The sequence below is a fragment of the Chinchilla lanigera genome, unplaced genomic scaffold (assembly GCF_000276665.1).
Source record: "Chinchilla lanigera isolate Chin_1 unplaced genomic scaffold, ChiLan1.0 scaffold00110, whole genome shotgun sequence".
NCBI classification, from domain to species: Eukaryota; Metazoa; Chordata; class Mammalia; order Rodentia; family Chinchillidae; genus Chinchilla; species Chinchilla lanigera.
The window spans coordinates 3,942,916-3,969,450 of record NW_004955511.1 but is presented as its reverse complement, the minus strand read 5'-3'; the positions used below and the strand labels follow the sequence as shown (position 1 = coordinate 3,969,450).

General features: G+C 39.8%; 2 protein-coding genes across 2 annotated transcripts; both read right to left on the bottom strand.

Annotated features, from left to right (window-relative positions):
• Positions 1-1,400: 1,400 nt before the first annotated feature.
• Positions 1,401-2,345, bottom strand: LOC102010825 (olfactory receptor 4D6). Its single transcript, XM_005408062.2, has one exon. The coding sequence runs from the start codon at positions 2,343-2,345 to the stop codon at positions 1,401-1,403; it is 945 nt and encodes a 314-aa protein (XP_005408119.1).
• A 13,562-nt stretch (positions 2,346-15,907) lies between these two features.
• Positions 15,908-21,925, bottom strand: LOC102010505 (olfactory receptor 5A1). Its single transcript, XM_005408061.2, has 2 exons — positions 21,852-21,925; positions 15,908-17,380 (listed from the first exon to the last, which is right to left on the bottom strand). The coding sequence occupies exon 2, from the start codon at positions 17,354-17,356 to the stop codon at positions 16,403-16,405; it is 954 nt and encodes a 317-aa protein (XP_005408118.1). The 5' UTR covers positions 17,357-17,380; positions 21,852-21,925; the 3' UTR covers positions 15,908-16,402.
• Positions 21,926-26,535: the final 4,610 nt, after the last annotated feature.

Here is a 26,535-nt window from a genome sequence, read left to right as displayed (position 1 = left end):
CAACTTACTAAAATATATAAAATAAACAAATGCTTTTAATAATTGACTAGAACTAATGGAGCCACCTGAGAGAGCATGTATGAAATAGTCTCTAGTCTTTATATATGCATATTTAGGAATAGAGGGAAAAACAGACAGGAGCATTAACAGCTTACTGACACCAGGACCACTGCTAATCTCTACAACTATCATCATCACAGCATTGGCCCTATTTCATTCTTATGACAGGCTTATGATCAGGCAATGCTTTTTCCATATTACAGGTGGTAAAAATGAAGTAAGTGTAGGCAGAAGAGTAAGAGGTGAGAGCAAAGCAGCAGTTAGGTTATCGATTATTTTTTTATTTTAAAGAGAGGAAAAAAACCAATAAAAATGATACAGAATTTCAAAACAAGATGATAGGAAATTAATAATGGTTATTATATTGCACATTGTTATCTTCAAAGTAGTTGCTCAGATTACCAGATACAGCCATGCAAAATTGATAAAATAGTATAAGCACTAACTGTTCCTTTCAATGTACTAATAGAAATTAGTAGTACAATTATCTTAGATGCTCTGTGTGTGTATATATGTGTATGTATATATATATATATTTAATTTTTAAATTTTCCCTTCCTAATTTTCTCCTTTCCCCCATCCCAGTTGTTCTTTCCTTCTGAGCAGTTTCTTTCCCTGTCACAATATCTATTGTACCCTTTGGATGAAGAATGGCTATCATCAAGAAATCAACCCATAACAAATGCTGGAGGGGCTGTGGGGAAAAAGGAACATTTCTCCAGTGCTGGTGGGAGTGTAGACTGGTGTGAGCACTGTGGAAATCAGTGTGGAGATTCCTCACAAAACTAGGATTAGAGGTGCCATTCGACCCAGCTATTCCCATCTTGGATATTTTTCCAGAAGAACTGAAAACATCATATCACAGTGATATATGTGCACCCATGTTTATAGCAGCACAATTTGTCTTTGTGCTGGAAACAACTCAAATGCCCATCAGTGAGGAATGGATAAAAAAGCTGTGGTATTTTTATACAATGGAGTATTACTCAGCTATAAAAAAAATAAACTCAAGGCTTTTATAGGTAAATGGATGCAACTGGAGACCGTACTCCTAAGTGAAATAAATCAGACCCACATATGTAAACATGGTATTGTCTCCCTGATTGTGAGAAACTGATTGTACTTTCATCGCCCACGCTTCTCCCCCATGCAGACACCAGATCACTCGCGTTGTTCACTCTCAGCTCTTCCTTTTGTCCTTGACACCCTGTCAGAGTCGAGTAGCTATGAAGAGGCACAGGGAGAAGGCTGCAGAGGAGAGAGCTGGCCCTCTTCTGCTCCTAAGCTGGCAGTTTGAGAAAAGGAATCCAGCCATAGCTGCTCAGTCTCCATGTGGCCGTTCAGCCTGCGTTAGTTCTCTCAGCAGGCCCAAGCCTCCTCTGCAGTCTCCTCATGGCTGACTTCATCTCTTGGTTCCTCAGGGTGTAGATTATGGGGTTCAGCATGGGGGTGATGACAGTGTTATTAATGGACACTGCTGTGTCCATGGGCAGGGTGGTGAAGGGGCGGCAGTAGATGTAAACACAAGGCACAAAGTGGAGAGTCACCACCAGGATGTGGGAGGTGCAGGTGGAGAGGGCCTTGCTCCGCCCTTCTCTCGAGTGGGATCTCAGCATCACCAGAATGGCGGTGTAGGAGCTCAGCAGCAGGAAGAACCACAGCAAGGTCACCAGGCCATTGTTTGAGATCATGAGAAGCTCCAAAGCAGCGGTGTCTGTGCAGGCCAGTTTCACCACCTGGGGCACATCGCAGTAGAAGGCGTCTAGGACATTGGGGCCACAGAAGGGGAGTGGAAGCATAAGAATGATCTGGACAATGGAATGCAAACCACCGCCCACCCAAGAAGCCACCACCAAGGCCACCCACAGCTCTCTCCTCATAATGGTCACATAGTGCAGGGGCTTGGCAATTGCAAGGTATCTGTCAAAGGCCATCACAGAGAGGAAAAAAATATCTGCCCCACCAGCAAAATGGAAGAAAAAGATCTGTGCCATGCAGCCATTGTAGGAGATGGCTTTCCTCTTGGACAAAAGATCCACCAGGAACTTGGGGACTGTAATAGAGGAAAAGACAATGTCCAGTAGTGATTTGTTCCTCAGGAGAAAGTACATGGGGGTGTGGAGGCTGGACTCACAGGTGATGGTGACCACAATGAGAGCATTTCCCAGCACAGTCGTCACATACACAACGAAGAAGACCATGAACAAGAAGAGCTCCAGCTCCTGGAAGTGAGTAAGTTCCAAAAAGACGAACTCCTTCACCTTGGTGTGGTTGATCAGGTCCATGGTGAGGATAGCCCACTTCCAAGTGGACCTGGGGAGAAGATAATTTGAGATGAGGAGTAGGGTGTTGGGAGGTGGCAATATTATGTATCATATGAGATGAAATAGAAAACTATGGTGAATGTTCCTACCTATCATTAGAATAATTTCGTTCCTTGGAAAATGGAGTTGTCACTTTAAAAAAAATTTAACAATGTTTGTGTCTATTGTTAAGGTATACAATCCAGTGGAAATCCCACTTTACTGTACTGGCATCCAAGAACACATGATCTAAAACTGGTACTTGATTTTTCTTTTTGGCATCTAACAAAGAGCTATGCAGATGGAGTAAGGTACTTAGAATTATGTTATTGCTTTTTGTCTAGGGAGTCTCTCTACAAGGAAGGACATCTACCCCAAGACTGTCCTGAGGGAGGGTGTATTCAACTCTCTCCATACAAGGTTCCAAGGGACGTGTTTACTCTAGACTCAGGAGCAAGGGTGTGCTCCCTCGGAACATCAATAAGATTCATACTGTTAGAAAATGGGGACTTTGGAACTAACCATGCATCTTTGTTTTGCCTTCCCTACACTAAATAACATGTGTGACTTAATTGCCTACTGTATTTTTTTATGTGAGTCTCTTTATGGCTCTCACTTACATTTTATTGTTTTACTGTGTGTGTTTCATCCTTTCTGCTATAAAATCTCCACAGCCCTTGGTGGAATGTGATCCAGCATATACTGCTTATGAAGATAGGGACCGACTTTCCTGGGTCCATGGGAATCAAGTGGGTGTAGACTAGCAACGGTGGTAAAGGTTGGAGTGGGAGGAGGACAGCACTGTGGAGGGACAGAGGTGAGAAGCGAGTACAGAAACCACTGTGGGTGGGTGGTAACTGGGTCAGGATTTCTCACTGTACACAAAGCAAAAGATCTCAAAAGTCCTGTGCACCCTCTTCTGTTTGTCAGATTCAGCCCTAATTAGTGTTTTCAAATAATGCTGCTGTACACATTGTGAGTATATTTTTGCACACGTCTTTGACTTCTTCAAGACAAATTCCTATAAATGGACTTACAGAGTCAAATGATAGGTTAGTTTTCTAACTTTAAGTGATGATTAAGGTAAGATAAAGAAAGAGCCTAATTCTAATTGTGTTTGAGTGTTTTATTTCTGTTCATGGATACTCTGAGCCAAAATACTTTACACACCTCCTAATTTCACATAGAAAGAGAAGACTAAAGATTTTGCCATCTTAATCATATAAATATAAAAAATTAAAATGATTAAATATTACAAGAAAATTTAAGTGAACGTTTATATATGTGGAGGAGAGCATTATGGGGGCGATTATTAGACTTGGTTAATTAAAAATGTGAAACTTCTATATTTCAAAAGCATTATAAAAAAGTTAAAAGCTAAATAGAAGTGAAACACTTGGGAAAATATGTTAAAACATAATACTAAACAGGCTTCATATCTTTGATACTTAATAGCTCTTATAAATCAATAAGAAACAGATACTTTAAAATAAAAATGGATCACGCATAGCCTAAAATTATGGTTGGTCAGCCAATGTGAAAAGATGATCAATCAGATTCTCATTAAAGACATCACCTTTTATCTACAATATTGGCCAACACTGAAAAGGCCCATCATTAGCATTAATGTGGAGCAAGAGACACCTTCATAGGAGGTTGATGGTAAAATACACAGGAGCAAAATTTGTTCAGTCATCCTGAAAATGTGCATTTAAGCTTAAAATGTACAAATCCTGGCAGAAATTCTACTTTAAGAATTTATGCTAAAGAATTAATAAACCAAATGCTTGCATATAAAGAAAGCTAATCAAAGTATGGTTTAATCTGGAAGAAATTAGAATTTAATGTCTCAGATATAAAATTGGTTTAGTAAGTATGGTAAGTTAGCATTTGCAGCCATTCAAATTGATAATGTAGAACTGTACCTGTAGACATGACAAGATGTTCCCTTTTAGTGACAGGTTAGTGACAGGTTAAAACACAACGTTATTTTTTGGAAAGAAAATCTACATGCCTAGAACTCTGGATATGTATCACATTAATGGCAGTTGTCATCTCAGAGTAATTGTAAAAGGACACTGCATTGTGTCCAACTTTGAAATGACTTAAAATGACTTCTGATTTTGAAAATCACCAAACTGCACATACCTATTTACAATTTGAAGTGAAAGATTTTCTCCTTTAATATGGGCTCTGATATTATGTCAATTTTTCTTTTCCATTTCTGCAAAATTATTCTGAGCAAGTTGATTTACTGAGGAAAGAGGTGGTACACAGCAAGGATAGTTCTAATTTTTCTTTCCATATGTTATTGCTCCTCTAGGAATAGTTGGAGGTGTCCACTAGTCACCTTGGGTTTCTGGAAACTGAGGTCAAAGTTATTTACTGTTGGCTTCTCTTCTGAGTCAGTAATATTTGACTTGTTTTCCTGGCCAATGACCTTAGAAAGTTCTAGGCTATCAGGCTCAATAACAGGTCAGGATCACATGGTGACTTCTGACTACCTTATAACCTTGGGGTTGTACTATCAAACCTAGATACAGCTTGCTCTGAGCAGGGCAACCTTTGAAGCAGGTTGAAGGGTTTTAAGTTTTATTCTGCGAACCTGCGCCTCAGCCTTTTTCCTCCATGAAATGACAAACACAGGGCTCACTGTGCAGGGGATTTTATTGGTGATATCCTAGCATTTTCCACTGCCGATCATCAGGTGTCACTTTACTCTGCCTTTTACTCCAAATGTAAATTTGCCAAATGCAGGAATTTCTATTTTCACTGCAGAATTTGCAGCTTCTACCTGGCACATGTCAGTTACTCGTAATAGTTTTGTGGATGAATGAATGGGTGTTAGTTCTTGATAGGCAGAGGTTCCCCAAGAGCTCGCTATTTTTAACCTTGCCTCATATCTCATGCTCCTCTGTGTTGCTGTGTAAGTCAATTAAATTTTTTAATGCATATAAGCACACATTGTAAACTTCAAAATATCACACAGATATAGGAGAGTAATGCCATCACAATGGGAGTACCATTATATACTTGTGTTTCTCACCCTGCTTCCAATTAGCTCTTAATCTTCTTTTCAGAAAGGGACCATGCCAGTTATTTTCCTACATTTTATTGGTGCCCAATCCATGTTTATGGAATGAGTCTTCATGTAAAATTCACCTTTTAACTTAAATGTATTTTAAGAACTAGAAGGTTTTATGTTAGAAGCTGATCTTAATCAGGCGGAAGTTTTCAAAATGAGATCTACTTAAAATATTGCAAATGATATTTTATACTTTCAGGGACAAAAGGCCAAACACTATTAATATCATAATACTCTATGGTGCCGATATTGCTTGCAGGTGATCGGGTTTTCAGGGTGCTCTCACCTACCTGTGTATTAGGAAGATGACCCTGCCAGGGTCCCTTCTGTCACCACTGTGTCCCCTTCATCTGAAGAATGCAGTCTTCAATGTTCTGAAAGGCACTGAATTAGAGGTCTAATCTAATAATCAGCAAAGGGAGTGGTGCTGAATATTTGTAAGAAATACAATTTTCCATGGAGGAACTTGTAGTTTCAGATGCCATGGGAGTTATAAAGTTACTAAGCAACACGCACTCTCCACATTCACTCGTCCATTGTGATAAGCCATCTAATGAGGAGGTGATGATCTTGCATAGGACAGCCTAAGAAATTCCCCAAGGGCCATTTCCCTAGGCTGTATTCAAATGTATGTTGAACTTGATGTGTAGTCCTTGTATTCACACCCATGACAATAATTTTATCAACAGTGTTCAAGAGTTAATTTCATATGACAAGTGTGACAGTGGCAAGAATTTGGTCATATAATTGATTGCCTTCAAAATAATCAATCATAATAACCAGCCAAAATATGTATTTAATGTTATGTGCATGTACAAATTTGCCAAATCAACCCATTAATCTGTATAACCAATATGCTCTAGTAAAAAATGAAATTGTAAGGAATAACAGTGGAAAAAGAAAAAGAAATATTTAGTGCTTTCTACATACCAAACAAACAGACTAATAGGATTGCCACCCCTGTGGAAAGTGCTGCCTGCTGGGGGGAATCAGACCTGAATTACATCATGTGTAACTATAACTGTGTAGAATCATAAAAATGGGGAGAGAACAGCATAGGAGTTTAACTGTTTCCAGTGCACCTGAGAATGCTCCCTTGGGTGAAGTGACATCTGACAATAATGATCCCTGACATTAAAGTTTAAAATTATTTATTTTTTATTTTAAAGAGAAAAAACAATAGCAAAACAACAACAACAAAGACAAAAACAACATAAAAACACTAAAAAAGGTAGGGGATTTCCAAACAAGATGATAGGAATTAACAATGGTTGTTATATTACATACTGTTACCTTCAATGAAGTTGCTCAGATTACCAGGTGTAAGAATGCAAGATTGATCAAACAAAGACAATAAAAAGTAATAGTAAAAAACATTAGAAATGATACAGAGCTTCACTAAACAAGAGGATAGGAATTCAATAATCATTGTTATATTGCATATTGTTGTTTTCAAAGTAGTTATTCATATTACCAGATATAAGCATGAAAAATTGGTCAAGAAAATATTTAAACATTAACTATTCCTTTCAATAAACCATTAGACATCAGCAGTGCAATTATCCCAGCTACCCATATATGTATATATTTTTTTCTTCCTTCTTTCTTTCTTTTCACTTTTCCTTCATCCCAGTTGTTCCTTCTTTTTGAGCAATTTCTCCCCTTTTCACAATGTCTATTGTACATTTTGGATTTTATTTGCTCTTTCAGGTTCTTATACCAGGGAGACAATACAATGTTTACACATGTGGGTCTGATTTATTTCACTTATGAGTATGGTCTTTAGTTGCATCCATCACTGGTGGTCCTTGGGGTCTGTAGTGGTTGATACTTTGTGTCAACTGGAGAAATTTAACTAAGTGACTCAGGGTAAAGGGCATGCCCTAGGATGGTGAGTTACACCCTAGGATGTTGTAATTGTTGGTTATTGTGTCAATTTGAGAAGTTTAGAAGTTCAACTAAGTGACTCAGCAGGGGGCCAGGGACCTCACTTTGTAAACATCCTGAGCCTGTGCAAGATGAGGGCATGGGGCAGCTGATCCAGGACCCCTCCCATCTCTCAAAAGCTAGTCCTCTCCCTAATTCCCATTCCCTCATTCCTATTCCTCTTCTAATAAATTTTTTCTGGTGTTAGAAAAATAACAGGAAGGCAAAGAGATGATGTGAGTTCTACACCTGCCCTAGGGCAGGTAGCCTGCTTACAATATAATGGAGGAAAAAAGCCTTGCTCTCCCCCTTTTTGCTCTGGTTGCTTGCTGTCTTCCCCCACCATGAATGGTTACCCCTCAGCCATGTGCCTCCCTGCTTTGGAGCCAGCTAATTACAGACTGAAACCTCCACAAACTGTGAGCTGAATAAACCTTTCTTCCCTTAACTTTGGGTGTTGGGTATTTTGTCTCAGCGATGAGAACACTAACTGAGACAGAGTCCTCAACAAATCCGCATAGAATTGCTTGGTTGAAATGAGGAGAGGAACCCTCACCTATATGGGTGGTGATTTCTGGTCACTTCTTTACGCTCACCTTCTCCTGCTGCCACTGCCTCTCTGTAGTAAAATAAGAGCAGAAATGCAGTATCGATTGAAACTGAACCTTTTAAAGGTTTTTTTCTACATCACCCATTTTGTCACCATGTCCATTCCCTGCTGCTTCCTGTATGTCAGTGTAATGATGGTTAAATGGGTAAATACTGAAAAATTTTAAGTACTAAATAAATGTAAAGTATTCATACTATCATAATACTAACATTAAAGAATTACATTCTGAGGCATCAGGTGGAAAGAGTGCTGTTCTGTGACTTCAGGGCAGGAGACAGGAGGTGGAAGAGCAGTAGGGACAGCTGGCCAAAAGAGGCAAGAGGTTCAAGTTCTTCCTGTCCCAATCCTGTCAAATGTTGATCTTTTTTGTCTCCACAGTTTTGTCTTTTTCTGGACATTGTATGGCTGGAATTGTGTAGCACATAACCTTTTATGACTGGCTTCTTTCACTTAGCAATATGCTGTTCTCTTACCCGTGTGTTTTTTGACTTGAGAGTCCATTTATTTTCATCACTGAATAATATTCCATTGTGTGGATGTACCACAGTTTATCCATCCACTCATTGAAGGGCATCTTGCTTACTTCTAGTGTTTTGATGATTGTGAAGAAAAAAGATACTACTATAAATATTTATGTGTAGGTTTTATCATGGAACAAGTTTTCAGCTCTGATGGGTAAGACCTTAGAATCACAACTGCTAATCATGTGGTGAGACAATGGTTTGCTTTGTCAGAACCTGTCAAACTCTCTTCCAAAGAAGCTGTACCATTACTGCATTCCTTCAACAGTGAATGAGAGGTCCTGCTGCTACACATGCTCACCGGTGCTTGGAGATGCCAGCATTGTGGACTGGGCCATCCTAGTAGATGAGTAGTGGTGCCTTCTTGTCTTCACTGGCATTTCCTGATGCTACACGGGCATAGACCCTCATATGCTTATTTGTCATATGTATATCTTGTCTTGTGAGATATTTTTTCCAGATATTTTGCCAGTTTTTAAATTGAGTTTGGGGCTGGAGATTTAGCTTAGTGGCACAGTGCCTGCCTGGCAAGTGCAAGTTTGTGAGTTTGATTCCCTGTACCAGAAAAAAAACAAAAACAAAACAAAACAAAACAAAACAAAACAAAAAAACAAAACCAAAAAACAAAATTAAATTGAGTTATTTTCTTATTGCAAAATTTTAAGACTTTGTGTATTTTGGATACAAATCCTTTATCAGATCAATGGTTTATGATGTATTTCTCCTAGTCTGTTGTTTGTCTTCTTATTCTCTGCACAATGATTTTTTGGACTAGCTTTAATTTTTGCAGAGTCCAACTTAGTTTTTTTTTCCCATGGGTTAGTTTGATTACTATACCTCCAAGCTCATCACCAGACACAAAGTCATCTATATTTTCCTTTATATTGTCTTCTAGGATTTTTATAGTTTTGTGATTTAGATTTAAGTCTACTATTTATTTTGAGTTAAATTTTGTGACAAAGGTAAGGTTTGTGTCATATGTATGCATATAGATGCCCAATGGCTTTAATACTTCTTATTTAAAAGACCACCTTTTCTCCATTGAATTACCTTTGACTTTTTGTCCCGGGTCTATTGTCTGTATTTATGTGGGCTGTTTCTTTGGTCCCCCATCAGATTTTATATCAGAGCCACCCTAAGGGCTTCTTCACAGTACAATCAGTCAGATGAGCATATGCAAAATTATAGAAATGTGCTGAGCTTAGCATGATTGGCTGGAAATGGTTCACAGATTTTCCAACACAATGTTATAGAGGTTCTAACATTTCTAAAGTAATTAATTAGAAGAATTTCAGAAAAAGTTACTCATTAGGGATTTTTTTGTGGAATTGATGTAATAGTTCACAGTCTTCTTAATGACTAATATTTTCCTGAAATAAATAGGTATAAAGATGACAAAATATAGTTGTGGTTGTGGAAAGTTACAGAATCTCTTACCCTTCCTATTTTATTTTGGCTTGTGTTGGTAAGGTAGTGTATTTGTCAGGATAAACTGGGTTGTGTTTGGGTAACAAACATCCCCGAACATTCCGTAATAACTTCTTTCTTGCCATGTGTCCTTCATGATTCACTCTGAGGGCTTTGTTTTGATGTTTTCATGCATGTGGACATAGCATGTATTAGTCATTTCCAGGTAGATACATTTTCAAAAAAGGGGATCACTTGAGCCATCCTACCATCTGCTAAAAAACCAAAACCAAAACCCTCCAATTCAGAAAACTCCAGAGAGCTCATTAAATCATTCAATTCTTACTTAAATCATTATCTTAATCTAAAGTGGGAACCTGTGTAACTGGAAAGACGAGGGCAAAATAAAAATATTAGAAAAGGAGGGAAAATTGTGGAAAGAGGAAAAGGTCCCCCACATTGCAGCAGGCGTGTACCAAAAAGACATTTCACCCACACTCCTGTTTTGGACTGGGTCACATGGAGACCAGGTTGCTTGGAGAAGACAGCAGCATCATAACATGAACTTCTAGTGTGTTCTGGTGGGAAAAGAATGTGAGCTTTGGGATTGGACAGGGCTGTGACCTGGGACAAGTCACTTAATGTATTGTTTGAAGGCAGGGAATTACACCACCAATCCTATAGGGATTTTTACAAGGATTGGTAATGAAATATTTTGAGCACCTGGAACATGGTAGATGCCCAGTGATTCATGGCCGTTATCTTATGGCTTGATTCTGCTCTCTGTTTATCAATTATATACATCAAACACAAATTTAACACATATTCCTTTTTTTCCTTCTGGGAGTATCCCTAAAAGTTAACAATTCTGAAAGGGCCAATAAATTCCCAGGAAGAAGGGAAAAGAAGAACTTGGCTTGAAAGACTTAGCGGGGTCTCACATAAATCAAATTTGCATGATATTTAAGCTTCAGTAAACTTCAGTTATTTCGATTTGTGGGTTGCAGGCTGGGAGTAACAGTGTCATTTTCATTTCTTGATGCTACCCGAAGAGAATCCAGACCCCAGATCAATCGCCTTAGCTCTTGGTAGAGTCAGGGGGAGTGTCACAGTGTTCAGACACTGTTTTTACATGCTTCATTCAAATATATTAATATATTAACATTTTTCAGTTTGGAAATCCATGAAATTGTCAGATGATATCCAACTTTCTTGAAAAGTCGTGCTATTTCAGAATGACAACTGGGATTTTTGCTTTTTAACTTCTGTCTTGGTATTTATCTTATATAGAGGAAAATCATCTTGGGTCAAAATATTCTCACATTTATTTTTATCCTCAAAGATAAACAGGAAGAAATAAAAATGGAAGGATTAAGAAAAACTTTTCTTCAAGTGCAAAAATATAGCATCTCACTCATTTCTCGCTTTCTTGTCAAATACTTGGAAAATCCTACCACGTCCCAGGCACTGTTGTAAGCAACACGGCTCCTGGCGGCAAACTAGTGTGACCACTGCAGGGATAAGGTGTGCAGTCTTGAGGGAGGAGGCAGAGAACAATCGGCAGAACTCAAAAATGCAGTGTGTAATTCCAGGTAACCCGAAGTGCAGGAAGAGAGTGAAGCTGTGTGACTTGCTAAGAGGGTCTGCAGTGGGCGGGGTAGGGCTGTTAAAGTTCATGTGTGGGAAACTCAGACTTGAGTGAGGAAGAGCCATTAGAAACCTGGTGGTAGGGTGGTCCAGTCACAAGAGCCCTCTGTGGAAAGGAGGAGAGGTGTTGCAGGGACATGTCACTGGCAGGGCTACAGCACAGACTGGAAGGCAGAGAGAGTGAAATGGCCAGGGAGGCAGGTGGCAGCCTCACCACATAGCTCACAGAACAGGTGGAGCTTTTTATTTACTTGCTTCAGAGAAGGGAGGGACCTACTTTACACCTTGGAGGATACCCGCCACAGGCAGAAGTACAGAGAAAGGGTTGGAATGGGGTAGAGGAGATGCACAGACTGTTAGGAAGATACCGGTGTTCTCAGGTGCACTGTACAAACAGGGACATGTGGAGAGGTGTGAAAATACTCAGCAGGAGGAGCCCGGGGACTGAGAGAGAGCGTTGGGTTTTGTCTTCTGGAAGTGAAGCGAGTGGATGCAGTGTGTCGAGTACGACCTGGTTTGGCTGGAGATAACACGAGCTACAGGCTTAAGGTCCCAGTTAGATAGATATCGATGAGCTCAGCCAACAGGGCAAGGCTGGAGACACAGGAGTGGGCTCTTTGGAATCTATTAATTTAAGGACACACTACTGGCTGATTTTCCTTTACAAAAGGAAATGGCATCTAATGAATGACACGGATGACTGCAGTGCTACTGTAAGCACCCTCTGAAGAGTGTGGTGATTTTGAATTCATCCACTGGAATCCACTCTGGTTTCAGAGGATATAAATGTATAAGGAGGTTCTTTTGCTTTCTATACATATCTCCAGATATTCACGTGCAGGTCTGAGAACATATTCTGGCTATCGTTTCATAGTGTCTGATTTCTGTTTTTCTTTTCTTTTTTTCTGGCTAGGGACTGAGGAAGTAAAGTAGTGTAAAAAATTATGGCACGCAGGGGGATACGGTGTGAAAGCCAAGTCCAAGGAATGGTGTGACCTTAGGCAGACCCCTTTTTAAAACACATGAACTGAGAGAAGATGTCGAAAAGCACAAAAAGAAATGTGCTGTTTTTGCTAATATGTGGAAACTAGGAAAAAAGACATGACAGTAGAAGGGAGACACACAAGAGGAAAGGGACCAGGGTGGAAGGATCAATGGGAAGGGAAGGATGTGGTCAAAACATTCTATAGACATCGTGAAGATACCTCAAAGAAACTCAATGTTTAAAAAAATATGGGCTCTAATAGAATACATATATATGGGAGAAAAGAAATATGCTAGGCAAGTGGGACCTAAAAGAGTCGATCTCAGAAAAGCTGGGAGAGAATGCTGGTTATCAGAGCCTGGGTAAATGGGGACACGGGGAGGAGAGCAGGAAAAAGGCCCACTGCCAGGTGCAGTGCAGGGATCACGCCTGGTGCTCTATGACACGGCAAGGTGAATACAATTAACAGTGATGCCTTATATACCAAAATATTTGGAAGAGAGCGACTTGAATGTACTCACCATAAAGACACGATGAACGTTTCAGCGTTATGGTTCTGTTAGTTACCCTGAGTTGCTCACTTCTCACTGTACACAGAAATCAAAACGTCACACTGTTCCTCGCAAATATGCACCCATATTTTATGTCAATCAAAAATGTTTAAGAATATCGGGCTCTTTAAAGGAGCGGGGCTATGCAGTGATTTGGACTTCAGAGACTTCCTTTACACTCTCAGTCCACTATGATGCGGGGTTAAATCATCTGGTAACGGACAAGTACTGTCTAAGGGTCTAAACCTCCGAGTTCTAAACTTTAAGAAAGGTTTGCTTGCAGTGGTCGGGGCATGGAAATATGCCCACCGGGCTGCTCATGGGCAATTTAGACAACAAAGATGCAACCAAGGTTGGCGCATGCTGAGTGCGTTGTGTTTTAACTTCGGGCTAAAAAATTTAATTTGAAGCATTCACCTTTAAAGATTATGAAATTTTGCAGTACAGATACTGTCTGGTTTGACTGTCCTTTTTTCTGTTCCTTGCAGTGTAGGGTGTTTAATTCATATTAAGTGCTTCATAACTGTTGATTGAATTGATGCTATTTCTCCTTATGCCTTAAACATAATTTTTATTAGCTACTGCGTAGTAAGTGTTCACTGAGTGCTGGACCTGGGACAATCACTTCTGAGCATTACATACAGCACTTGATTATCACTGTGACAGACATATGGAGCTTCTATAATCAGATGGCCAGGAAGTGAGGGAGTCTGTTTGGCCATGAGCTCAACCACCACCCATCAACGCTGAAACACCAGTGAAATGGATGGAAGCCAATCAACACTAAGGATCAGAGACTCTTCCCTTCCCATATTCTTCCTCAGTTTTCCCTCGTGATGTTACAGTACCTGCACATTTTTGACTCATTTGCCTACATTTCTACCAAGTGTCTCTCAGTACACAGCTGTGCTGTCAACCTTTCTGTCCTAACATTCTACCAAGCTCACAGTGGCCATGTCACACACAGGTCTGACCCCAGTAGATGTTGTCTTTTAGTTCTAGAGCTCTGTGTAGGGGACCACGCTATGGAAGCCCACGAGGATGGAGGAGAGGGATACGGAGCATGGAGAGGAGGAGGGAGGAGGTGAATTTCTCTAGCAGTTTTCCCTGCTGGTCCACCTGGCTGCTGTTATAAAACAGCCACCATGAATCTCATTTCAGGGTCCTGGGGAGGAGCATCACACAGGGCGGAAGAGTGCAGGCTTCCGAGCTATATTGCTTGAATGTGAAGTCAGCATGTTTTTGTCACTGGGGAATCCATGCATTAATATATATCATATGTTTGAAATAGGCTTGGAATCGAGCACATGACTATTAACTCTCTCTGTATGTACATCACTTGTGTTATCCCTCAGTATCTATGAGCTCCACATCCACACATCCTGTGAAAGATGGCTGAGAACATTCAGAAAAAAACTGCCTGTTTCCTAAACATGCAGAGCTTTTTTCTGTCATTATACCCTAGACAATACTGTACAAGAAAGATTCACATGACGTTTACATTGTTAGGAATTATAGTCTATGATCATTTAAAATGTATGAGAAGACACATTTTAAGGTGCAAGTTACATACAAATACTATGCCATTTTATAGAAGGGACTTGAGCATCTACAAACGTTGGGTATTTTTTGGTCCTGGAACCAAAGCTCCGTGGACACTAAAGGTCACCTACATATGGTCTGCAGATTTCATTCTGTCTTCTTGGCCTTGAGTGGACAGTGACTGTGAGCAGTGAAGAATCCACAAAATCTGAGACGGAGATCTTCCCTTCTCCATGCATGGTCTATGCTGCTCCAGATGTGGAGGAAAGGATTCTCTCATCTAAGCAATGCGATCAAATCAAATTTCTGTGTAGCTAACAGATCTATATCCATGGAAAAGTGAGTGTGTTGGGGGCAACCAGGGCCACACAGAAGTGAGTGGGGGATTTACCAGGAGAGATGTTGTGCTGGACCCATCCCCTGCAAATGTCCCTTGAAGGAATAAGTCACCTCGAAGGCAGGGATGTGCCTGAGATGATGACAAATAGCACCCAGCATTGGGCTGTGAGTGTAAATGCAGGTAGGTGAAGAGATGGGTTTTATAGGAGTTAGGAGTTCAGGTGGAGGACAGTAAGGGTCAGTTCAAGGTGTGGAGATCAAAACCAGCCATGAGCTGTGAGATGGAGTTTATTCTCCATGCCAGACTGCTGAAGACAATATGGCTAAAATTGAGGAAAAACTGGTTGATTATCTGACTGAGACTGGAAAGAGGAGAGTATTGGTCCGATACCACTGGACTCATATTTGCCAGGCCCCTGCATAACTGAAGAAGAAAGAAATGATAGCAAAGGGTAAATCCAATGAGGAGACTTGTTTAGAAGGCAGAGTCTTTTTCTTATATTTTACCTCTACTATACATAAATGGATCTTTAAAATTCCTACCATCTTGTCTGGTGAAACTCTGTATTATCTCTAATGTTTTATTTAGAGGGGCTGGGGATTTAGCTCAGCGGCACAGCACCTGCCTGGCAAGTGCGAGGTCGTGAGTTCGATTCCCAGCACTGGGAAAAGAAAAATCTAATGTTTTATTTAATAATTTTTAAATTCTCTTTAATAGTCTGAACAGTCTTGCATTCTTACATCTGGTACTCTGAGCAACTTCGTTGAAGATAACAATATGTAATATAACAACCACTGTTAATTCCTATCATTTTGTTCTGTATCACTTTTAATGTTCTTGCTTTGTTTTATGTCTGTGATGTTTGTATGCTGCTATTGTTCTTTTTTTTACTACTCTCTTTAAAATAAAAAAATGAAAATTCACCCATGTGTCAGCAACAAGAGTTACCTACTGTAGAACCTTAGGGCTGTGAGCGCTGCACTGGGGCAGAGCATGGCACTTGTGTCGGGAAGACCTGGAGCTGAATCAGGGCTCCACCCCTTTGGCTGCCAGGGTGTTGCTCAGCAAGTTAGTATCTGTCTGAGTCTTTCTTGTTGTTAACATGGTGATAGTGAGTAAGCATTGCAGCTCAGCAGTGGATATTTGATTAGATAACTTGGCATATACTAAGTGCTCAGTGAAGGCTAGTTGTTAGGGTGATTATAACAACAGGCTATTTCTGTTTGACTGAGAAATGCCATTCTCTTTTTGGCCATGAATGATCAATAGACAAGTGACCACAAAAAACAGAGAGAAGCATTTGGTGGGAGGAGCCTCCCTTTTAAAATATGAGCAGAGAATGTTTCCTGTGCCTGGTGGAGGTGTAGTTGGTGCCGCGAATTGTGTAAGTCTGCAGCAGCATGAAGCATTGTTTCTGCTCTTGAACTAGGAAAGCACTTTCTTCTCCATCACCTTCCACAAGGCATCTTTGATCTCTTTGTTCCGCAAACTGTAAATAAGAGGGTTCAGCATGGGGATCACCAGCGAATAGAACACAGACACTACCTTATCCCTGCTGAGGGAGTAGCTGGAGTTTGGTCGCAGGTACATGAAAAGAGCCGACCCAAAGAGCAGAGTCACCACCATCAGGTGCGAGGCACAGGTGTTGAAGGCTTTCCATTGGCCTTCCACTGAGCAGATCTTCAAGACAGCAGACACTATGTAACTGTAGGAGATCAGGAGGATGACGAATGACGTTCCTCCAACAGCAACCACCACGAGGAAATTTATCACTTGACTCAGGAAGGTGTCAGAGCAAGAAAGAGCCAGGATGGGTGGGAGGTCACAGAAGAAGTGGTGGATGACGTTGGGTCCACAGAAGTGGAGTGTAAATAAGGAGCTGGCCTGGACCAGGGAGCTCAGGAAGCCTCCGATATAAGCCCCAGCCACCATGCGTCTACAGAGGCTCTGGGACATGATGGTGCCATAGAGCAGGGGATTGGAGATTGCTGCATACCGGTCATACGCCATGGCAGTCAGGAGGAAGCACTCAGTTAGACCCATTCCCACAAAGAAAAAGAACTGAGCAGCACATCCCAAGAATGATATGGTCTTCTGCTCCTGGAAAAAGTCTGTGAGCATCTTGGGAGCCACAGTGGAAGAGTAGCAGATGTCAATGAAGGACAAGTTGCTGAGGAAGAAGTACATGGGTGTGTGCAGATGGATGTCACCTCTGATCAGTAAGATGAGGACCAGGTTCCAAACCAGAGTCACAAGATAGATGCCCAGGAAAGTCACAAAGAGAAACACTTGGAGTTCTGGATGGTCTGTGAATCCCAGGAGGACAAACATGGTCACTGATGAGCTGTTCCAGGCTTCAGTTGTGGCCATGTTTCCCATGGGCCACGAGGACAAGATGCAGACCTGGGTTAGTAATGATTGTTCACATTACAAGTGGTGTCAAGAGACGATTACAAATGCAGGACATTACCGAGGGTTATAACTGACACCGACTCTTCCTCTCTCTCAGAAGCCTATTGGTGCCATTATCTTAAACATTTGAACAAAATAATGTAGCTGATAGGACTTTGAGCTTTTGATGTTGAGTCCTAAAGTCAACTCCTCCTGCTTCCATTATTTACAATTGCTGTCACTTCAGGTAAGAAACTTAACAACACCTGCTTCAATTTCTTTATCTGTAGAACTGGGTGACAGTGATTATTTCACAGATCTGTTTTAAGAATTAAGTCAAAATATGTGAAATAGCTGACCCTATTATAGTGACCAGTGAGTTATTATTAGGAAGGTTCTTTGTACCCTAGATGAATCAGGTCATGCCCATAAATGACTAGTTCTCTACTTTGTTCAGGTTTCCACATTAGAATGGGAAAAGAAATGGAAGCAGGTACAGGTGTGTGGTTGTGAGATGGTCTGTTAGCTACACAGCGTACTTTGAATGCAAAGAACTAGGCCAACTACGTATAAAAATGATCTTAATTATCAAATAATTGCACATGAATATATTAGTATTGCTCCAATTTCTCTTTTTTAACTTTTTAGGTGGGTTTATTGATATATTATTTGAAAAATTCACTTTTTTTTTTGTCTTTTTGAGACAGGGTCTCGCTATGCAGTTCAGGCTGGCCTTGAGCTCACTTTGTAGCCCAGGCTGGTCTCAAACAAAGATCCTCCTGCCTCAGCCTCCCAAGTGCTAGGATTACAGGTGTACACCACCATGCCAGGCCAAAATTCACTTTTCATTGCAGAGTTTCATGAATTTTGCAAAATATACAGTTTGTAACCAACTGCACAATCAAGATGTAGATTATTGTGATCATCCTCCCAAATTCTCTCATACCCTTTGTAGTCAGCTCTTTCCTTAACCCCAGACCCTGGAAACCAATTATTATGATACTTTGCTTGGTTTTGCATTTTTGAGACTGTTGTATTGGTGGAATTGCACATTATATTACTTTATTGATGTTTGGTGTCATGATTTGTGTCTAGATGTCCCCCCACAAAGCTTCATGCAGTCATGAGGTGGGCTTCTAAAATTTGTGATTTATTCATGGTCCAGTGCTGGGATTATGGGTGTGAGTGCTACACCTAGGGCAGGTAGCCTGCATAAAGTATAAGAGGGGGGGAAGAGGCTTGCACTCTCTCTCCTCCCTTTTTGCTCTTGTTGCTTTTGCTGTCTTCCACCGGCATGAACTGTTGCCCTCTGCCATGTGCCAACCTGCCCTGGAGCCAGCTGATCATGGACTGAAACCTCCACAAACTGTGAGCTAAATAAATCTTTCCTTCCTGAATTCTGGGCATTGGGTATTTTGTCCCAGCAATGAGAGAAAAGTAACCAAGACATTTGGTTTCTTCCACATATAATGGTACATTTTTTGTTGCATATAGTTTTTTCGTTTATGTCACTGGTAATATTCCATCATATGAATGTAGCGCAGATTGTTTATATGTTCAGAAGTTAAGGGACATTGAGGATGTTTCTAAGTTTTGTCAATTATGACTAGAATGTCTGTAAACATTTATTTCTCCTGGGAAAATATTAATAATAGGATTGCTGGTGGTTGTATGTTAAATATATGCTTAACTGCTTAAAATGTCATAATTTTTGTTTCCAGAATGGCGGTATCATTTTGCACTTCCACCAGCAGCATGTTGTATGAGTTTAATTTGCACCAGATTCTCTCCAACACTTAATATTGTTACATTTTTTATTTTTTTAATCACTCAAACAGACACATGTTGTCATCTCCTTGTGGCTTGAATTTGCATTTTCAGAATGTATTATAATATGAGCGTCTGTATTTATTTGCCACCCATTTATCTTCTTTGATAAAGTGTTTAATATTTTACCCGTTTTAAAAAAATTATAGTCCTTTCTTCGTATTATTTTGTTTTGTTTTGTTTTGCAGTGCTGAAGATTGAACCCAGGGCCTCATGCGTGCTAAGCACTTACTCTGTCACTGACCAAACCTCCCAAACCTTAAAGTGAACTTTTTAATAAACATTTTCTAGGGCACGTTTTGGAGAAAAGGTACTGTCTTAGTCTGTTTTCAACATTCTAACTTATAAAACATTCAGTTTACTTGGCTCACTCGTTTGGAGATTAGGAAGTCCAAGAGCATGGCCTTGGCATCAGAGCATGGCAGAGGGCATCACGTGGTGAGACAGAGCAAGCATACTGGAGAGAGCTTGTTTTTATAATTGCACCAGTCCTCCATTACTCATGGATCTTTGAATGAAGTAAGTCACCTCCCACAGGTCCTACCTCCCACATACAGTACTATTTACATGACATTGAGGATTGTTTTATTTATTTATAGTTTGGTTCTGAGGATTAAACTCAGGGGTGCACTCTACCACTGAGCTACATCACTTAGTCCTTTAAAATTTTTTTTAATTTTGAGACAAAATCTAAGTTGCCCAGGTCTTTCTGCCTCAGCTTCCCTAAGTGTTGAACTTACAGGAATGTGCCATCACTCCCAGCTGAGGATTAAGAGTCTAACACAGGAAAGGTGGGAGATATATTTAAACCATGGTAGGGCCTCTAGACAACTACAACTGTAAATTCAGAGTTTTTGGTAGAGCATATCTAAAACCCAACATTGTTCAGTATTACTAGGATATAAGGAAAACAGTTATTTGAGAGTTGGAGATCTAATTGGAGAGATGATGACCACGTTGTTCAAAAAGAAACACATAAAATGAGCACAGATTTAAACCTTGTTTGAATTTTTTCTCCTTCACATTTTGATTGCGTTTAAAATAACTTTCCCTCTGTTCTTCCTTTTCTCCACCACTGACAACACTGGCTAAGGTGGTTCTCAGGCCTTTTACATCATTTTGTAGATTTTTTTCTGGTATTGGAAGAAGTATACAGTGTTGCTTTTCTAAAGTGAAACACTTGAAATGTCATACTAATTTAATAAAGAAAAATAATTTTTGTATCAAGATATAACTGCAAGCAGAGAGAGTTTTGTCTTTTCCTTAAATATCTGGGAGTAATGAATTATTGTTCATTCAGATTAATGATCATAGTAAGATTAATAAGCTTCTGTTTGATTTCTCTCATTTTGTTTTTTTTTTGGTGTTTGTTTTGTGGTACTGGGGATTGAATTTAGGCCTTGTACATGCTAAGCAACCACTGTACCACTGAGCTATATCCCTAGTCTGACTTTTAATCTTTTTTTGTTTGTTGTTTGTTTTCCAGTACCGGGAATCAAACTCACAACCTCGTGCTTGCCAGGTAGGCACTGTGCCACTGAGCTAAATCCCCAGCCCCATCCTGTGGAGGGTCAACCATTTGTCAACCAGAGACCTGATGCCTGAATTATGATTCAGTGCTCCAGCCCCCTTATAATCTTTTAATGTAAATATTACAGTATGACATACAGAAAATACACAAATTATAAGTAGACTTCTTAGTGAATTTTCAGGGTAACCATAAACAGTATCCATGTCAAGAAATAGAATACTCTCCTCTTCTTAAGAAGCTCCTATTAGTTACTGCTTGCCCTCACCTCAAACGTAACCACTATTCTGACTTAAAACTACATGCTACATGTTGTAGAACTTCATATGTATTTTGTGTGGGATATATACCCAGGAATGGTGTTGTGCAGTCATCAAGTACCTGAGTATATTCATTTTCTAATGCTGTGTGGTGACACATTATCACATGCTTAATTTAGTGGTTTAGAACAGCACACATTTGTTATTTCATTGTTTCCCTGGGTCAGGTGTCTGGACACAGCATCACTAGGCTCTCAGAGACTGTCACCAGGGTGCTGACCGCAGCTGCATCTCTGCTGAGGCTCAGAGTGTTCTTCTAGCAGAGCTCTGGTATATGAAGTGAACTGTTCTTGCTTTTGATAGGAATACAAGGTGCTTCTGACTGGAATGCTTCTCCAAAATACAGTCAAAGAACTCTTCAGGTTTCTGCACCTTCTTGAACCCTTAAGGTTTCCTTGAGTCAACATTTATGCAAGAATTTGGAGATAGCTTGTGGAGGTTTCAGTCCACTGTCAGCTGGCTCCAAGGCAGAGAGGCACATGGCACGGGGCAACCCCTCATGGCTGCGGAGAACAGCAAAACCAGCAAGAGCAAGGGGGGCTCTAATTTCATATTCGTGTCAGTCTGAACTTCCTGAGCTATTTAACCAAAAGTATGGGCTCTGGATCTAAACTACCTCAGTTCAATTCCCAGCTTCACTACATAGTTATAATCATTCTAGGTCAGGTATCTTCACAATTTGGGAAGTAACACTTTGGGGTTTTTTTTGTGGTTTTTGTTTGTTCAATTTAAGAAAGTCACTTCATTTTAAATCCCCAGTTCTCACAAATCAATCTGTATCCTCATTGCTAGTCAAAATCTCACTGACCTTTTAATGATTTTCCTGGAACTTACACAGAGAGATGAAATCGAAGTGCCTTCTCTCTTCACAGTAGCTGCTGCTACATATTTTCAGGGCTGAATCCTTCAAATTTGAACAGTGAGGGAATTTAAAGTTCCTTTTAGTCATCATGAAGTCAGCATTTATGCAGTTTCAGTGACTCTTCGCAGTAACTGCAAGCCTGTCAGAATGATGTCAGCATTGTCCTACACTGTAAGCTTATGCACTGATGTGAGAAAGGCATGTGGACTTGCCTGATTTGAGAAAATTCTCCCTGGCAAAAAAAGATAGTCCTGCAGCAAACTGTGGCATATTTGAATGCAGATGTAGGGCCACACAGAGAAATTGGGAGTTGAAAAAGAGACAGCTCTACTGAAGCTTTTACCCATCCTGTGGAGAGTCAGCCATTTGCCAGCCAGAGACCTGATGCCTGAATTATGATTCAGTGCCATGTAAGACACTTGATGTCAGGGCTATTTGGACACTTCTTAGCAGAAGAAGTTAGCAGACAGAAGAGTGGGACAAAGAATTGTGATTCTGTGTAGGTTTCAGGAAAATCCTCATCCTAATCCTGACTGACAGTTGGCATGATGGGCTGTTGGGTAACTCATTTAGCCTTTACAATTTCCCAATTGTAAAACAGCAATAACGGATTACTTCACCGAGTTTGAGGATTTAGCTCATGGGTGCTGAGATAGGATGTTAAACAATAAAATTTTTAAGCAATAAATTGAGACTATGATTATTATTAGTGGCAATTATTCCTTAAGGAATTATTTGTAAAAGTGACTCTTATTTTGGAAACATTTCCTTCTCCTGTGATAGGTTGTAGTGCTCTTATCTTATAAAAAGAAGTTCACTAATCCACTGTGCAAGTTTTTAAGAAGGATTTAGAGTGAGGTTGAGAAATTTAATGATTTGGGGGTTGATGGATTAGCTGAGTCTGTTTTTAATGTTGCCATCAGGAGAAAGAATTTTCATAGTAAAGCATGAGATTTCCAGCCCCAGAAACAGAAAGTGAAAAAGGACATATTGAAACAAAAGGAAGCAAATATCTAGGGCTTTATCTCTGCATATGGATGCCCCAAGTCTTATTCTAGATCATTAAAAAGAAGTACCTTAAAGGCTGTATGAAGTGCTCTGTGTTGCAGAATTATGCTCATTATGCCCATTGAGGAAGAAAGGAAATCTCTTCACTCTTGCAGTGACTGTGTGAAGGATCAGTTTAGTTTGTTTCTGGACATTCCACAGTCCTGCTGTGGTTTATCCTCACAAAAACATTGAAATTTAGTTGTTAAGGTAGTGGTGTTGAGAGGTTGTGACTTAGGGGAGATTGATGCCTTTTCAGTAAGATCACTTGAGTTTTCATGGGAATGAATTAGTTCTCATAAGAATGACATACTAGCTTTCCTGTTGCTGAGACACAATACCTGAAATTCACAATTTAAAGGAGAGGTTCAATTTGGCTCACGGTTTTAGGGATTCAGCCCATGGATGGCTGGATCCAACACAGAAGCATCATGCTGGAAGGTCATAGTGGAAGGTCATGCTCACTTCATAGTGGCCAGGAAGCGGAACATGGAAATAATATAGCAGAGGAAGAGGCCAGGGACCAGATATAGTGTCCAAGGTCATATTTGTAACCTAGTCAGACAGGCTCAGAAGTGTGCTCTACCAATCTTCCAGGCAGATCCACAGGCCAGTCAAGTTAACACAAAGTTTAACCACCACATTCCACCCACTGTCAACCTGACATTCAAATAATCTCTTTAAACCACATTTAATCTCTAAGTAAACACAATAACAAGTTCATAACTCCACCTAACATGTTACAACTATCCTGTGTATAGCTAAGAGCACAAGAATTCTTTCGTCCTTCCTCCTGCTAACCTCTGTTAAAAAAAAAAAGCAAGTTATGTAATCCCAAGCTTTATTGGCACTGGGTACACATTTCTATTTCAAAGGGAATGAAGAGAGGGATATAAAAGGGTCAAATGAAAATAAGACCGAAACCCAGCCCAGCAAACATGGAACAAGTGGGTGTTTATAAAGTGGGACAGTGGCTTTGTCTTCCTGCTGTCTTCTGCACACACCCACTTGCCTTTTCCTTTTTTTTGCCATGTCATGATGCAGCTTGAGATCCTTCCTGGTGTGATCATATGACCTTGGATTTCCAGCCCCTCAAACTGTGAGCTAAAGAAACCTCTTCTTGTGATAGATTATTCAGTATTATGTATTCTGGTTTTTGCAACAGAAAATGGACCAAGAAAATTAATTGGCCCTGAGAACTGGGGAGTTACAATAATGATAAATAAACATATGGCAGTAGCTCTGGAACTGGGGAATGAACAGAGTTTAGAAGACTTTTGAGGAGTACACTATAAAAAGTCTAGAATGGGCCCATTGCCTCTCTGCCACTGTGGAAACCTTGCTGAGCTGTGCCAGAAGAGGTCAGCCTCTCTCCTTGCCACCGCCATGACTGAGGTGAACTGCTTGGGAAGGCCTAGAGACCAGAAGGAACACCAGCAACACAGTAGGGTTCTAACTAAGGTGCACAGGATGGACAGGCAAGACTAGTGGTGTGAAAAGTCTGAAGTAACAATAACAATATGAGCCAATGGATGACTGAGGCCTCCACAGGACTGGCAACCAGCTCAGGAAGAATCCAGGACTCAGTAGCTGGCCCTTTTCTCTTAATTTTTTCTTCTGTTTCTTTTTCTTGTTCGTCTTCCTTTTCTTCCTTTTCTTTGTTTCTCTCTTTCTTCCTTTCTTTCTCCTTTTGGCTCTCTTTCTTTTTCTTCTCTAAATAGCTGGGGAGAACCCCAACCATTAAAATCTAATACCATCCCCCAAACCCAGAGAACAAATTCAGATAATCCCTCAAATACTCCGACTTTCTTTTCTACCCCCTTTTCTAGTTTCCCAAACATTGCACAATCATCCTTTATCCTCCAGTCTTGTTCCTACTTCCTTTCCAGTTTTTTTTTTTTTTTTTTATACACTCTCCTCCCTAAACTTCCCCACCACAGGGTAAAACCACTCTACCAATGTGAAACACTTTGCATGCAAACTCCTAATTTATGATCAGTTCTGTGATATAACTATAGGCTCTCCTTCTATGGTCTAAAGCACAAAATCAATAATTATCACTTTATCAGTTTCTAAATTGCGCTTGATGCTATTGTTATTGCTAATTTTACTACTTAGCTAGGATGTCACATCTGTTGTAATCACTTGTTTTCTCTTCTGTAACAATACTGGGAAGCTCTGGGGTAATAACCTCACCACAGGCCTACACCAAAGGACCGGGGATCAAAGCAAACATATGTCACCATCCCACTCTTAACTGGGAAGGTAGAATCTTGTAATAGAGACAATGTAGAATGTAGAATGTAGAATCTTGTAAACAAACCAAGAATCTCCTACACACAGAAGACATCCCTGAAGAGCAGACTTTTCCTAGAGAGACCTTGATACTGGTGATATAGCTACCTACTAAAAAAACTTTCAAGGATCATCACAGAAACCAAACTAAAAATTTTTTTTGAAATAGAAAATGACAAAATGAAAAGGCAAAATGCAATCCCAGACCTCTACCCACCTAGAACAAGTTCAGAAGACACTGACTTAGAAGAAATTGGAAGACACACACTTGAAATTTCTTAAATGATAGCAACCGAGGTAAAGAAACAAATCCATGAGGCTATAGAGGAAATCCAAATTCATGAGGCTATAGAGAAAATCAGATCAGAAATAATCTCTCGGATAAAAAAGGAAATGTCTATATTTATAAAGGAATTGCACAGCAAATATACAGTACAGAGAGATAAAAATATAGATGAAGATAGGAAGAGGATGGGGACCATGAATGATCAATACAGGAAAGAAATGGAATTGGGTTCAAACATGAAATGAATTCAAACAGATATCCAGGAATTTAAAATCGCATTGAAAGCTGGCAAAACCACTTGAATGAAATGAAAGACAGACTTTTAGACTTTGAAGACTGGATTGCAACTAGCAATCATGAAAGAAAACAGCTCCTGAAAAGAACAAAAGATCAGGAAATAACAATTCAACAGCTGCAAGGTGGTGCAAAGAAAAATAATATTAGAATAATTGGTGTCAATGAAAAAGCAGTAGTAACAAAAATGGCATAAAAACACTATTTGCAGAAGTAATAACAGAAAATTTCCCAAACATGGGAAAAGAATCTGACATACAGGTAAATGTGGAATGTAGAACTCCAGTTAGCTAAAACTAAAATAAATCTACACCCAGACATATAATAATCAAGATGCCAAAAATTCAGCACAAGAAAATACTAAAAGCTGTTAGAGAAAAGAAACATCATCTAAAAAGAAACCCCATCAGAATAATGGCAGACTTCTCAACACAAACCCGCAAATCAAGAAGAGCTTGAAGTGACGTATTTCAAGTCCAGAAAGAAAATAATTTCCAACATAGATTGATGTAAACTGCAAAACTATCTTTCAAAAAAATTTTTTTTTATTTTAAAGAGTAAAAGAAGGATAACATAATAATAGGGAAGACTTAGCAAATTACAGACAAAAATGGTAGGAAATTATCAATGGTTATTGTTTTACATATTGTTATCTACAAAATAGTTTCTCAGGAAAACAAATAGACAAATAATAGTGAGTTAGAGACA